At 39.5% G+C, this 16,191-nt stretch overlaps 1 protein-coding gene across 1 annotated transcript in view; it reads left to right on the forward strand.

The window, feature by feature from the left end:
* The window catches only part of TTC28 (tetratricopeptide repeat domain 28), a 654,492-nt gene that overhangs the window by 378,717 nt on the left and 259,584 nt on the right, over nt 1-16,191 (forward strand). The window contains exon 3 of the mRNA XM_056820926.1: nt 4,219-4,366. Coding sequence (XP_056676904.1) covers nt 4,219-4,366 — 148 coding nt within the window. The remainder of the gene's footprint in view (nt 1-4,218; nt 4,367-16,191) is intronic.

Raw genomic sequence — 16,191 nt, forward strand, 5'->3', positions numbered from 1 at the left:
CCCATCCCGTTTCCTTTCCTTTGGGCTCATTCCTGCTTGTCAATGTCCCCCCTAAAATGCAGTGTGTACAGGACTCCAGATGTCGTCTGATGGTCCAGAGCACCCCGTAAGATGACCAGTGAGTGATGCTGCTGCTTGTTGCTTGGGGTCACTTATCTCTAGATAGTTGTTCTTAAATACAGATTTTTCCTTCTTTCGCTCTTATGTTGATTTTTTGGACCTCCTCATAGATTTTGTTATTGCTTCAAGATTTGGTCACGAATTTTTATTTTGAATATTTTTTGTTTATTTTTAATGTGAAATTTTAGAATCGAGGTTGCTATTGTTGGATTTTAGTTGGAATTTACACTAACCTGCCTTTTGTGTCCTAACGACTTAATACGAAAGGAGAAAAATAGCAGTCAATGTTTGTAAATGCATTAAAAATTAAACAGTGGCTGGGCCCAGGGAAAGGAAATGCTTATATGAATTGGTGTTCAGAATGCCGTCTCAGGTGATTGTCTTACAGGACTCTGAGTTCTATCAGCTACTGATTGTTTAGACTAATTGAGTTTGATCGCTCACTCCATAAAATTCCTTCTATTTACCCTGTTTATGTGTTGTTTTAAATGAGGGTGTAAAAGCGTGTTTTGTATTGACCAGCATTAGAGGCTGGCGTAGGTTGGGCACTGGTGAAAGTGAGAATAGTAGCTAATGTTCGTCAAGGCTTTGGAGAGTGCCTCCCTCCTATTAAGTCTCTGAGGGGGTGAGTATGCCAGGAAACGAAGGCTTTCACCACGCTCAAGTGGTGTGATACATTTCCAGAGTGGAACTTGCTTCTAAGCCTTCTAATTCCCATTTCCACTGGATCAGATCGGAGCAAAAAAGAGTGTTACATTGAACTGAGTTTCACCATGGAACCTAACGCAGTACCTAAATAACTGTGTGACCTTGGCCAAGTCATTAGACCTGCCACTTCTCCACCTATAAAACATGGGAGTAATACAGTTACCCCTCTGGACAACTTCCCTGAGTACTCAAGGGTTGGATTTCTAGATCTGTTCTCTAGTTCTAGCATAATCCTTTGGGTATAATACACTCTTAAGGCTCGTGAGCCCCTACAAGTATGCCTCCCATGAACAGTCCTCCGGTAGGCACCATTGTCAGTCAGAACAATAGCCATCAACTATTTCTCCCGTGAACTTGGGGTGCGCACTTCCTCAAGAAGACCCGTACCCAGGCGAGAGCGGCTCTGATTCCAAGGACAGTCGGGGTGAGACGCGTGCGCGCCCGTGTGGCCAAGGCCGGGCTCTAGTCTTCCTGTAGCTTCCTAGAACTCTCTATGAGCGCAGCGTCTAGCGGACACTCCAGTGTCGGTTTCTCTCCACAACTCCATTGAGTCTCCCGGGAGTCCGTAGCGGTTTCTCCTGCCCTGTCCGGATCTTCCTTCTTCAGAACGACTTCCGCAGCTGACCGCTTTTGTGCCCGTCTCTGGATCGCGTCTCACGTTTTCTCCAGTGGGTAATTCTGGAGTGTTGCATGGTGGGACGGGTGTCCCGGCATGCTGCCACTTAGATTCCATGGCGGTCGGAAGGAGAGAGGACAGAAAAATGCCCCCCTTCCTGCCCCTGCAGAAACCTGTGCAGCCTTCAAGAACCGTTATCCTTAAAGCCTATTTACAACCCGCCAAGGTGGTCCGGTTTTGTTTTTCCATCCACTGAGGTGGCTCCCTCGCATTCCATGAGCAAAAGGTCTTCACAGATCTTAAAGGAATCAAGGCTTATAGTTCCTCTTCTAAAACCCCAGGACGATATTCTAGGCTGGGGGGGGGGGGTTAGTCACGATCAGCTCCCCTCTAAGATAAGTATATGATCAGCTTAGAAAATGTTTGCAGGCACCATTCCACGATGACGTCATGTCATAGTGACCTGTGTGACGGCTTGTTTCTGAATTCACAGCGTACATCAGGCATTCATTGGGAGTTTGTTGCGTTAAAGTGAAATTCTATTCAGACCCCATTAATGGCATTTGTTATAACTACCTGGTGATTTGGGTCCAAGTTTGCCTTTCCTGAAAGAGTTTGCGAAGCAGATTTATGGGGCCGCCCCTCTGTATGAAGCATGTCTGACCTCCTTAAGAGAATGCCTTGTTTCAAACGTTAGAAGCCCCTATTGCATCGAATGGCGGTTACTTACACATAACTTCTTTTCTTTTTTTTAATTTTCATTAAATCAGGTTCACAGGTCTGTGCTTGGTAACATAACACTTAATTAGCCAAGTTCAGGTTACCACGCACTGGAAGTCATTTAAATGAGCATGAAAAAAAATGGATGATTCAAACTTTCCTCTAATTTAGTTGACCTTCTTCCATCCCTTTTTTTCTTCAGTTAATCATGTTTTACTTTAATCTTATTTTATTTTATTTTATGTAACCTTGTTTTATAAGCCGACCCAGTTAAGGACTAGGAACACTATTGGAGATGCTTTATTTGTAAAGGAAGCGTATACTAAGTTTGTATAATTTTAACTTTGCTCTTAGTTGTTAAATACGAAACCGTCCTGTGTGCCAGAGTGATGATCTTCTGTGCTGTTGTGATTATTTTTTAAATAAGCATTAAGAAAACAATTTTTCGGATTAACCAAAGGTGGAATGATGTAAAAAGCAAAATCCAGCACAGCCACTATACGGAGCTGTGCCCGACACCACAGTAGACACTGAGGGAATAGGAGAGACATATGACAAGACGGCATTCTCCTTTATTCTTTCAGCTAACATCTATCTAGTACCGAGTCCATATCAGGCAGACGTTGTGCTAGGGAGGGATGCAGAGGAATAAAAAGAAATCGTGTCTGACTGACTTGAAGGAGCAGCAGGCACGTGAATACAAATTAGGCAAGAAGTAAACACAAAATAATTCGATGGGGTGAGACGCCCGGTGAGAGAAGTCTCTTAGAGGGGGTGGATTTGAAGAAGCTAGGAATTCTGGGACATGGGCGGGAGAACAAAGTGATACCCCATACATGGAACAGGCATGGCTTACACATGAAGAAGAGCACAGGCGACAGTCATGCCACCAGATGTGGAAGTGCATCACTTCTGTGGAAAATGAATATTGAATTGTGGTCATTTTTACATTAAGCCTGCCTTAAACCTTGGTGTGGAAGGTCAGCCAACTTCCAGAAGCTAACGTTATGTGCTGGCTCTTATTAGAGGCAGGGTGCAGACCTGCTCCGTATTCTTCTGCAAACAAGAGCCTTCTCAGGCAAGGAAAGAGCCAGCTCTAGTCACCATGGTGGGGAGGGCGGGCTGTACTGCATCCTCCTTCCCTGATGAAGTAATGAAGGTGGAGCGGGGGTCTCGGTCCGCCTCCTCAGGGGCTATTTGCCAGTCAGAAATGTCCTGGGATATCCAGAGGAAGAACTGAGGGTTGGGATCACCAAGAATGTATATTGACCCGCATTCTCGTTTGTCCTGTTTGCTCTCTGTTCGGGTGGCGGAGGGGGTCAAATGGCCAATTTAGATCGTCTCGAGTGGTTGATTGACAAATTCATTTAAATTAAGAAGTGCTGCCGCTTGAGAATTTCAGCCATTCCTCTCGTCCCGATTGTGGTCTCTTTAGTCTAGGAGAGGGAATGCTCCTGAGGGCAGGGATTATTTTAGTTTTAGTTTTGTTTCCTTCCTAACCCAGTGCTTTGGAGATAGGTGGCAGGTGGCAAGCATCTGTTGCATGGGAAATGATTTCTAGAGACTGTGTTCTTGAGCCCGCCATGGGAAGGGGTCATTAAAAAATAGGACCCACCTGGACATACATATGTATATATATATCTCAGACTTGAAGTCTCTGCGCTTGGGAGACAATGACTTCAAAAGAAAAAGAAAATGCTTTTCTCATCTCATTCAGTCACGTTTCTTTCAAATTTCTGGTGTGTTGGCTCTTTGCTCTGGTTGGTGGCACCATCCATTTCACAGCAATCCTGTTTAAAACGCCTCTTTTTTATATGGGCGGCTGGTAGATAAGAGAACTCTTTCTGCGTTCACGTGTGACCTCAGACACTTCATAGCTGTGTAAAACTAGACAAATCACAACCTTGTTTGCCTTAGTTTCCTCATTTTCAAAATGAGGCGGATGAGGAAATGGCAAATCATTGCAGTATATTTGCCAAGAAAATCCCACGTGTGGTCACAGAGTGTTGGACATGACTGAAAAATGGCTGAGCAATCTTTGTTTTATGTTCCAGGCATACTTCCGACAGGGTGTTGCCCTCCAGTATCTTGGACGCCATGCAGATGCTCTGGCAGCCTTTGCATCAGGCTTGGCCCAGGATCCCAAGAGTCTGCAGCTTCTGGTTGGGATGGTGGAAGCCGCCATGAAGTCTCCTATGCGAGGTAAGACTATAGGAAGTCTTTGGAATAACAGTGACATGGACTTTGAAATTCGTATCTCCAAAGACCTGTTGGTTTGGGGCAAGCCGGCACGGGGCAAGATGTCAGCTTCCCTAAGATCTGCTATTTCAGGTAAAAGAAAGCTCAGACAGAGAATCAGGAGACGGGGCTCATCCACTAACGGTGATCTCTGGTCGTTCAGCCGTCTGTTTGATGGAGGTGTAAACATTAAATTAGTTTCTCTACTACTATATTTTTAGAGGTTTATTAAAGATTATTAGGAACCAAGGATAAAGAAATACAAAATAAGAAGGCGCATGCCTAGAGCACTAGCCCACTCACAATTCACTTACTACATCTTGAGAGCCGCCTGTGCTTAGAAGCGGAAGCAGAGAGAGAGAGTCCAAATAGGCGGTACAGTCAGTTTAAATACCCATTTTGTTCTCCGCCCAGGTGGGGATTTTTGTGAGATTATAGGGAATTCTGGGAACTGCCATGGACTTCTGGGGATTGAAGTCTGGGGTTCAAATCTCCATTTTTACATTTTGCCACTTGATCCTTATTGGGAGAGGTTTCCCCAAAAAGGATCATGAAAGCATTATCAACTTAAAGATTACAATAATTTGAGGATAAGAGGGAAAAAAAGAACAAAACCAGTAATTGCTAGACGCATTGACAAAAAACCAGTTGGGGGCAGTCCCCTTTGGCATGAAAGTATAGATACAAATAAATGTTCAATCAACCACCCCCAAAGTTCATTCTTGATCTTCTCGTGCAGCTTGTGGTCTGGAGGCTTCTTCATGGTATCTTCTCCAAACAGTTCAGTTTCTGGATTTGGAGAGGTAGCATGTTTCTTAACCTAAAATTCTTCTCAAAAGGAATTTAAACTTTGCAACTTAAAATAATAGCACATGCCCGTGTAGGGTGGGTGTGCACATTCCTGGGTGCTAGACCAAGCAAGATGGAGGAAATTTAAAAATCACAGAGGCCCCCTCTGGAGATGTTCCTACCCCTTTTCTACATGGCAGGAAAACCTCTTCTCCCAGCTTGGAAGCACAAAGACAGAAACAAACCCATTCCTGCCCTTGAGGAGAGAGCCTCTTCCTCATTTGGGCCCCTGTGGTCTCTCCAGGTTCACCTCCTCCCCCAATTCAGGCTTCCTCCCATGTGTCAAGGGCCTCCCCTTTCCTGGCACTTCTGGTCTGGATCTCTCCTTGGCTGTCCCTTTCACACGTTGCTTTGTACTCTGTTTATCCTTGCAAATGCAATACTTTGGTAGGAGATCATGAGTCCCCTGAGGAGCTGGCAGTGCGGGACACTTGTTTGCTACCTACACACATCCTAGGGATGCTTTCCCTTCTTTTCCACTCTTAAGCTGGCTAGCTTCCTTCAGTGCTGAGCTCAAAGTCACTTCCTACTGGGCATCTCTTTGACCCTTCCTCTTGCTCTTCCTGATACAATATTAATTCCTTAAAGTCAGGGACGGTTTTGTTTATGTCTTTGTGTGCCTAGGACAGTGCCTACAACATTAGTAAGATGAGTGCATGTGCACACACACATCTACATCTTCAGATAAAGGAGAGATTTTTAATTTTTCTATGCTCATTTGGATTAGGATGAAGCTTCCCTAAAATAGTTCATTTACATTTTAATTTTTACATATTTTTAAACATTTACATATTTTATTTTAAACTTTTATTATTTTATTTTAAAAACATTTACATTTAAAAATTTTTAATCTTAAGGAAATAAATTTTCTTGAGAAGGAGGATGGTTCATATTTACAGAAGTATCTTATCATCAGTTAGAAAGAATCGTAGGAGTTTTCAGCCTTCAAAGGGGAATTTAGGACCTTTCCCTGTTACTCCAGAGCAGGGGTTCTTGGCCTTTTTTTGGTTTTGGGACCCCTTTGGTAGACTAGCAAAACCCATGTACTACTCTTTAGAATATAATTTTTAAAGCACAAAAATACATAGATTACAAATGAAAGCAACTATATTGAATATAGTTATTCAAATAGAAAAGAAACTCCCAGGACAAGAATACATTCTAAATACATTGCCTCAGGACAAGAATACATTCTAAAATAATACTTATCTACACCCTAAACTCCTCCACAAAGTTCTAGGAACAGGCCGAGTTCTGACTGGGAAAATTTAAAAAGTCACAGTGAGTCATTTTTCCAGCCCAGGTCAGCCTAAGAAGCAATAGAGAGAGTAGTATAGACACTAAGGACAGATTCTAACCAGAAGCTCACCTTATTGAGTGTTCCGTCACCAGAGGAAACTGTGTCCAAAGGCAAAAAGAGGCCCCCCACACACGCAGAGACTGCGGCTCTGTAGGGTATTTGGGGACAAGTACCAGCTAGGCTGTGTTCAATGCCAGGAACATTCTTAGAAACAAACAGTAGCTGTCTGGTTCTGAGCACAGGGGTGGAGCAGGATCTCTGCTCCAGAGTCTAGCCCTATCTGACGCTTACAGTGGAATAATGAAGGAAGGAATCCCAGACCAGCATTGCTTCTCAGCTGACTGAGAGTAGCAAAGATCAGCATCAGCCTCTGAGAACTTCAGACCAGGGCAAGACAACAAGAGTGCCGTACAGACATAGTCAGGTCAGGAACTTCAAGGATGACAGTGAACTGACTGTCTTACTTTGTGAACGCTAAATGCTTGCAGATCCTCCTCCCCCTCCATCTTTCAGCTCTGGACAGTTCAGGACCCAAAATCTGGAGCTTTCAGGACAAAGTAAAAATACCATGAGCAGCTGGAAAGAGAATTCATGTACTGAGAATCCATCATCAGGCTCATGCATGATTTAGTAGCTGTCACTTCAAGAAATAGAGTTTAGAATACAGTATTAAAGAGAGCAAAAGACATGGGTTCACAATCAGAGTTTACAACCAGTGGAGTAACTATTAATTATCCAACAAAACTGAATATATAGTCCTTTGAGGGGGGAAAAAGACCCTTAATGAAAAATAAGGACTTCCAAGAATTTCTGATAAAAAAAAAACATAGTGGTCAGGAGAAATATAAATAGGTAAATGTGGATAGCAATCATTTTTAAAAATTCAAAGCTATCTTATTTTCCCAATTACATGTAATAACAATTTCAACATATATTTTTCAAAATTATGAGATTCTAATTGTCTTCCTTCTTCTCCTCCCTTCCCCCTCTTGGAGATGATAAGCAATTTATTCTGGATTATACCTGTATTATTGCGCAAAACATACTTCCTTATTGGTCATTATTGTAAGAGAATACTCATATAAAACCCAAACCTCAAAATAAAACAGTAAATAAACTAATATGGGAGATGGTATGCTTTGATCTTGCATCTGACTCTACCAGTTCTTTCTCTGGAGGTAGATAGGATTCTTTATCATAATTCATTCAAAATTGTCCCAGATCATTGAATTGCTGAGAGGAACTGTCTCTCACAGATGATCATTGTACAATATTGCTGTTACTGTGTACAATGTTCTCTGATTCTACTTGTTTTGCTCTGCATCAGTTCATGTAGATAGTTCCAGCTTTTTCTGAAATCATCCTGCTCATCATTTCTTATAGCACAATAATATTCCATCACAAACATATACCACAAATTTTTCAGCTGTATCCCAATTGATAGAAATCTCCTCAATTCCCAATTCTTTGCCACCACAAAAAGAGCTGCCATAAATATTTTTGTACAAAAGATCCTTTCCTTTTTTTATGATCTCTTTGGGATACAGACTCAGAAGTGGTATTATTAGTATCAAAGGGTATGCACAGTTTTATAGCCATTTTGGCATAGTTCCAAATTGCCCTCTAGAAATGATTAGATCAGTTCACAACTCCACTAACAATGCATTAGTGTCCCAGATTTGCCACAACACTTGTCACTTTCCTTTAATGGCATATTGACCAGTCTGAAAGACCTTCATGAACTAATGCAGAGTGAAATAAGCAGAACCAGGAGAACATTGTACACAGAGACTATAACATTATAGGACGATTACATGTTATTGACTTTTCTACTAAAAGCAATGCAATGATCCAGGACAATTCTGAGGGACTATGAGAAAGAACACTATCCACATCTAGAGAAAGAATTATGGGGGTAGAAATCCAGAAGAAAACATATGATTTATCACTTCTTTATGTGGGTATGTGATTTGGGGTTTTGCTTTTAAAAGGTCACTCTATTACAAAAATAAATATGAAAATGGGATTTGAGTGATAATATACGGATAACCCAGTAAAGTTGCTTGTCAACTCTGGCAGGGAGAAGGAAGGGGGGAGGACAACAAGAATCATGTAACCATGGAAAAAAATAAAAAATGTCCCTACTTTATTGTTTCCCTTCTAATCTTGGTTGTTGATTTTGTTTGTACAAAAGCTTTTAAATTTCATATAATCAAAATATAATCAAAATTGTGAATGAGCAATCAAACAAGATTATACAAGGGTAGGTTCTTTACTTTCTAATATGGGGAAATGATACATAAGTCCTCTGAAAACTCTATCATCGTGGAGAGCCAAGATGGTGGAGTAAAGACAGAGGCTTCCCTGAGTTCTCCCAAATTTCCCTCCAAACAACATGTAAATAATGCCTTAAAATAAATTTTGGAGTGACATAACCAACAAAAGAACAAGATGAAACCATTTCCTAGCCCAGAATGGTTTGGAGGGTTGGCAAGAGAGATAAGTCTTGCTGAGGTGAGAGTGGAGCACAATTTGCTGTAGACTGTGCAATGCAGGCTGCACCAAGCAAGTCAGGAAGAGACTTCAGGGTGACTGAATTGGTGGCAGTGATGGTTTTTAGACCTCTCAGCGTACATATGGTAAAGGGATTGGAACAACTAGTCAGAAAGAGATTATATGGGACTCATTGATGGCTTTGGGTACAGGACTCTGTTGCATCATCCATATGTGGTTCTAGGTCATAGTCTCAGGCCAAGGAGAAACACTGGTAGGCATGGGGATTGTGTTCACAATTCCAAGGTGCAGAAGACTGGTTACTCATAGACTGGAGCACAGGCTAGAGAGCAGTAAGCCCAACTCTCCATAAATCATACCATCTTGAAGGAATTAGAAATGTGTAGACCTCCAGAATCATCTGTGAAAAGGGTAGCACAGAAAATCTGAAAGCTTGGGACAGTGCCTTCTCCACCCTGGGAGTGAACCCCAACTTTAACATAAAGGTAAAAGCCAAGAAATAGGCTAGAAAAATCAGGAAAAAAAACAAGAAAAACAAACCTGATGACAGATAGTTATTATGGTGACAGGGAGGCTCAAAACACAAGCCCAGAAAAAGACAATGAAATCCAAACAGGTATATTCCAAACCTAAGAAAAATATGAATTGATCTTAGGCCCTGGAAGAACTCAAAAAGGATTTTAAAAATCAAATAAAAGAGGCAAAGGAATAATTGGCAAAAGAAAAGAAAATGACAAAAGAAAATCATGAAAAAAGCTTGGAAAAGGAGTCACCAAAAACAAACAAACAAAAACCAGGAATCACTGAAGAAAATAATACCTTAAAAAAACAGACTATACCAAATAGTAAAAGAGGCCCAAGAATCCACTGAGGAGAACAAATTCTTAAGAAACAGAATTGGCCAAATGGAAAAAGAGGTGCAAAAATTCACTGAAGAAAAGAACTTCATAAAAAGTAGAACTTATGAAATGGAACAATGGGTAATTGAAAAAAATAATTCTTTAAAATTAGAATTGGGCAAATGGAAGCTAATGACTCCATGAAACATCAATAAATAATAAAATTAAATTAAAAGAATGAAAAAAGGAGAAAATATGAAGTATCTTACTTGACCTGGAAAAATAGATCCAGGAGAGATAATTTAAGAATTATTAGACTACCTGAAAGCTATGACCAAAAAAGATCCTAGACATCATCTTTCAAGAAATTTTCAAGAAAACCCCCACTGATATCCTAGAACCAGAAGGTAAAATAAAATAGAAAGAATCTTCCAATCTCCTTGTGAAAGAAATCCCAAAATAAAAACTCCCAGGAATATATTAGCCAAATTCCAGAGTTCCTAGGTCAAGGAGAAAATAGTGAAAATAGCTGGAAATAAACAATTTAAATATCACTGTGCTGTAGTCAGAATAACACAGGATTTCATATTTAGATGAAAGGAACAGAGGGTTTGGAATATTCTGAAAGGTAAAAGAGCTAGGATTACAACCAAGAATTCCCTACCCAGCAAAACTGAGTATAATTCTTCACAGGAAATAATGGAAATTTAATGAAATAAGCATTTCAAGTATTCCTGTTGAAAAGACTAGAGCTGATTAGAAAATTTGACTCTTTAGGATTTTGATTCAGAAGAAATATAAAAAATAAACAGGAAACAGGAAACATAGAGGATTCAATAAAGTTAGATTGTTTATATGTCTACAGGAGAAAATGATATGTGTAACTCCAAAGAACTTGATCATAATTTGAATAATTAGAAAGAGTGTATATGGACAGAGAGCATATGTGTGAATTGACTTTAATGGGATGATATTTTAAAATTTAAAAAAAATAAATTTAAGGGGTAGAAAGAGGGATTGCACTCTGATAAAGGGGAAAGGAAAAAGAATAATATAAAATTATCTCACATAGAGGAGGTACAAAAAAAACCTCAAACAATATAGGGGAAGATGGACAGGGGGTGGTGGGCAACACTTGAACCCTCTTCTCATTAGAACTTCCTCAAAGAGGGAATAACATACACTTAGTTGGGTATAAAGATTTATCTTACCTTACAGGGAAGTAGGAGAGGAGAGACATAAGAGAAGAGGGGGCTGATAGAAGGGAAGGAGGATTGAGGGAGACAGTGTTCAGAAGCAAAACATTTTTGAATAGGGTCAGGATAAAGGAAGACAAGGAGAGGGAGATAAAAGGAGAAAAGCAGCAATAAATCGTAAAAAAATAGGTTCTGCTGTTTCTCTGATAAAGGCTTCATTTCTCAAATTTATAGAAAATGGAGTCAAATTGATAAGAAAACAAGTTATTCTCCAATTGATAAATGATCAAGTGATATGAACAGGCTTTTTTCAGAAGAAGAAATCAAAGTTATCTATATTCATATAAAAATGCTTTAAATCACTCTTGATTAGAGAAATGCAAATTAAAACAACTCTGAGATAACACCTTACAATTTTCAGACTAGATAATATGACAGAAAAAGAAAATGACAAATGTGGAAGAAGTGGGAAAATAAGGACACCAAAGCACTCTTTCGGGAAGTTGTGAACTGATCCAACCCTTCTGGAGAGCAATTTGAAACTATGCCCAAATAGCTATAAAACTGCATACCTTTTGACCTAGCAATATAACTTCTAGGTCTTTATCCCAAGGAAATAAAAAAAAATCCCCAACACCAAAAAATGGCCTACATATACAAAAATATGATTTTTTTTTGCAGAAAAAGCAGCTCTTTTTGCAATGACAAAATTGCAAATTTAAGTGATGCCTATCACCTGGGGAATGACTGAACAAGTTGTATTATCTGGTTATGATGGAATACTAATGTACTACAAGAAATGATGAGCAGAAAAGTTTCAGGAAAGTCTGGAAAGGCTCACATGAACCAATGCAGGGTGAACTGAGCAGATCTGGGAGAACCTAGTATACAGTAACAGCAATATTTAACAGTGATCAGTTGTAAAAGATGGTTATTCTCAGCAATACAGTTATTTAAGACAGTTCTGAAGGACTTATACTGAAAAACACTCTCCACCTCCAAATTGAAGCATGATTTTTTCACATTCTTTGTTTCTTTTTTTAGCGTGTGTTTTCTTTCACAATATGATTAAAATGAAATGTTTTACATGGCTGCACATATCTAACCTATATCAAATTGCTTGCCTTCTCAATGATGGGTGAGGGGAGGGAGGGAGAGAATTTAGAACTTTAAATTTTTACATGTAATTAAGAAAAGTTTTAAATATTAAGAAAACCCTATCATCATCGGAGGTAATAGAAATGAGTCTCAATAGACAGAGGAACTGAGGGTAGTTCTGTTTTGTTTTGATGATCATGAAAGAAAAATGGAAATGAAGAAGAATAGGAAAATACAAGAAGAGAAGAAAGAAGAAAGATGGGGAAAATTATTTCACTTAGTTGATTTGCATAAGTAGAAATCTATACGAAGAGGAAGTGTTGGGAGGTGTGGACTGATACTTAAACCTCACTCTCACCTGAACTCACCAAAGGAAGGAAGAATGTACACAAAGAGTTGGTTGCACAAATGAATATCATTTGATGGGGAAATAGTTGGGAAAGAGAAGAATAAGAGGGTAATCTACAAGAGGAATTAATCTTGGGCCAAAAACTTAAATCACAGTGAGAAACAAAGAGAAAGAAAAGTTTTAAAGATTTGGACAGAAAGAATACACGGTTAACAATCATAGATTATATGTGAGGGCATGAACTCACCTATAAATAGAAAAGGAAAGCATAATGTATTTCAAAAGCAAATTCCAATTATATGTTGTTTGCAAGAATATATTTGAAACAGAGATGCACAGAATTAAAATAAAAGGAAATAGGAAAACTTTTATGATTCTTTTTTAAAAATTAATTAATTAATTAATTTAGTCAATTTAGAACATTATTCCTTGGTTATAAGAATCATATTCTATCCCTCCCTTCCCTCCCCCCACCCTTCCCGTAGCTGATGCACAATTCCACTGGGTATTGCATGTGTCCTTGATCAAAACCTATTTCCATGTTATTGATGTGTGTGCCAGGGTGATCATTTAGAGTCTACATCCCCCATCATTTCCCCATTGACCCATGTCATCAAGCAGTTGTTTTCCTTCGGTGTTTCTGCTCCCACAGTTCTTCCTCTGAATGTGGATAGTGTTCTTTCTCATAAGTCCCTCCTAGTTGTCCTGGGTCATTGCATTGCCACTAATGGAGAAGTTCATTACATTCGATTGTACCACAGTGTATCAGTCTCTGTGTACAATGTTTTCCTGGTTCTGCTCCTTTCACTCTGCATCCATTCCTGGAGGTCTTTCCAGTTCACATGGAATCCCTCTAGTTCATTGTTCCTTTGAGTACAATAGTATTCCATCGCCATCAGATACTGCAATTTGTTCAGCCATTCCCCAATTGAAGGGCATCCCCTCATTTTCCAATTTTTGGCCACCACAAAGAGTGCAGCTATGAATATTCTTGTACATGTATTTTTCCTTATTATCTCTTTGGGGTACAAACCCAGCAGTGCTATGGCTGGATCAAAGGACAGACAGTCTTTTAGTTCCCTTTGGGCCTAGTTCCAAATTGCCATCCTAAATGGTTGGATCAGTTCACAACTCCACCAGCAATGCATTAATGTCCCAACTTTGCCACATCCCCTCCAACATTTATTACTTTCCTTTGCTTTCATGTTAGCCAATCTGCTAGGTGTGAGGTGGTACCTCAGATTTGTTTTGATTTGGATTATAATCTCTGATTATAAGAGATTTAGAACACTTTTAATTTGGGTAGGATGGTCATTTTTATTATGTTAGCTCATCCTACCCAAACTTTTATGATTCTGATGAAGTAAAAATTGCAATCATAATCTCTTAACAAAGAAACAAAAATTTTAAAAGATAAACTGGAATATTATTTTTTGCTGAAATCTACCATATACAAGGAATTAATAAAATTATAAAATATGCATATATATACCTATATATGCATATATATACCAAGAAACATTAAAAAAACCTATGCACCAAATGGCATAACATCTAAATATTTAAAGAAAAAGAAGCATAGGAATAATTAGACAGTGAAACCTCAATTTACTATTCTCAAACCTATGTAGATCTGACCAAAAAAATAAAACAGATAAAGATGTAAAGGATCTAAACAGAATTTTCTAATATTAGATATGATAGAATTTTGAAAATTCTGAATGGAAAAGAATATAGAAATTTCTCATTTGCTTATGGCACCTTTATAAAAATTGACTGTTGTTCATTTCATTCATCTGACTCTTCATGACTCCATTTGGGATTCTCTTGGCAAAGATACAGGAGCAGTTTGCCATTTTTCCTCCAGCTTATTTTATAGATGAGGAAACTGAGGCCAGAAGGGTGAAGTTGACTTGCCCAAGGTCATACAGTTAGTAAGTGTCTGAAGCCAGATTTGAACTCACAGAGATGAGTCTCCATCACTCCAGGCTTGGTGCTCTATCCACTGTGTCCCTGAGCTGCTCTAAAAACCTCACAAACAAATGCAGGAAACAGAAATATTTAACATATTGTTTATGCATCACAACACAATAAAAGTTGTATTTGCTAAAGGGTTACTGATCAAATACTATAGTTAATTGGAGAATACTAATTTCATCCTAAAGAAGGAGAAGGGCAAAGCATCAGGGACAGGCCACTGAAAAGCTAGTGGGATCTCCCTTCCTGGAGCTCACCCAGCGGAGCCTGAATTCCACTTATCCCATGTGTTGAAGTGATCAGGTTTCCTCCAGAAGGAAGTGGCCTGTGAGAGGAACAAAGCTGAAATGCAGCAAGTGTTACCCACCGTCTGCTTTCTCTTTTTTGCTCAGTTTGAACGTCTGATTTCCCTCGTTTTGTGGCATCTTCTTCACTTTCTCACCTTATTGACAAACCAGAACTCTCTGGTCCCAAAGGCTGCTCTCCTCGGTTTGGTGCTTGAAGCAGCTTTTCTCCAGCCCTCTGGCTCGCACGGTACATCTCTGGATTTTGGAAATGGAGCCAGTAATAATAGTTGAGGGAAAAGGCAATGTTTGGCTAGTGCAGACTTTATGCGTATGTAGCTGACAAACTAAGGGGTTTTCTTGGAATGACCCTAGCGAGGTCTCTTCCTCTCACTTCTACCAGTTCTCCCACTCATAGCCATGTGGCTGCACATCGCAGCTCCTCAGGAACGGTTTGGTAATGAAGATGATGATGCGTGGAATTCTACCGGCTGAATGATTGCTTTGAAAGAAGACCTTTTGTGTCACTAGAATGCCTTTTCCTGTGGGGCAGGTAATGAGAATGATGGGGAGGAGAGGATAATCGAGAAAGTATACTCTGCACCTACCCACATTAACACCCCCATTTTTGCTATTTTAATATTATATTTATTATGTTACATTATATTATACCCCCAATATTAGAATATAATCCCACCCCAAACTCACGGATCCCCATGTAACATCAATTTTCTGACTCATCACTTATTTAAAATATCACACCTCAGAAATTTACTGTCCCCATAATGTTTCATTTAATCGTATATTTTTATAAGATTAAGTAGACTGTCACAGTAGCTTATAATTAGGAATTGCTTCAATAAATCATTTGAAAACACATAGTCACAGGACAGTTTGGTGGCTCAGTGAATTGAGAGCCAAGCATAGAGATAGAAGGTGGCCTCAAATACTTCCTAGCTGTGTGACCCTGGATAAGTCATTTAACTTCAATTGCCTATCCTTTATCATTCTTCTGCCTTGGAACCAATACATAGTATTGATTCCAAATGGAAGATAAGGATTTAAAAAAAAAAGAAAAGAAAAGAAAACATGCAGTCAGTGTCTGCTATGTGGAAAGCACTGTTTTGGGCATAGAAAAGATACAAGGGGGCAGCTGGGTAGCTCAGTGGATTGAGAGCCAGGCCTAGAGACGGGAGGTCCTAGGTTCAAATCTGTCCTCAGACGCTTCCCAGCTGTGTGACCCTGGGCAAGTCACTTGACCCCCATTGCCTAGCCCTTACCACTCTTCTGCCTTGGAGCCAATACACTGTATTGACTCCAAGACGGAAGGTAAGGGTTTATTAAAAAAAAAAAAAAGATACAAAATGTAGGTAAGACAGGCTT

The sequence above is a fragment of the Monodelphis domestica genome, chromosome 3 (assembly GCF_027887165.1).
Source record: "Monodelphis domestica isolate mMonDom1 chromosome 3, mMonDom1.pri, whole genome shotgun sequence".
Lineage (NCBI taxonomy): Eukaryota > Metazoa > Chordata > Mammalia > Didelphimorphia > Didelphidae > Monodelphis > Monodelphis domestica.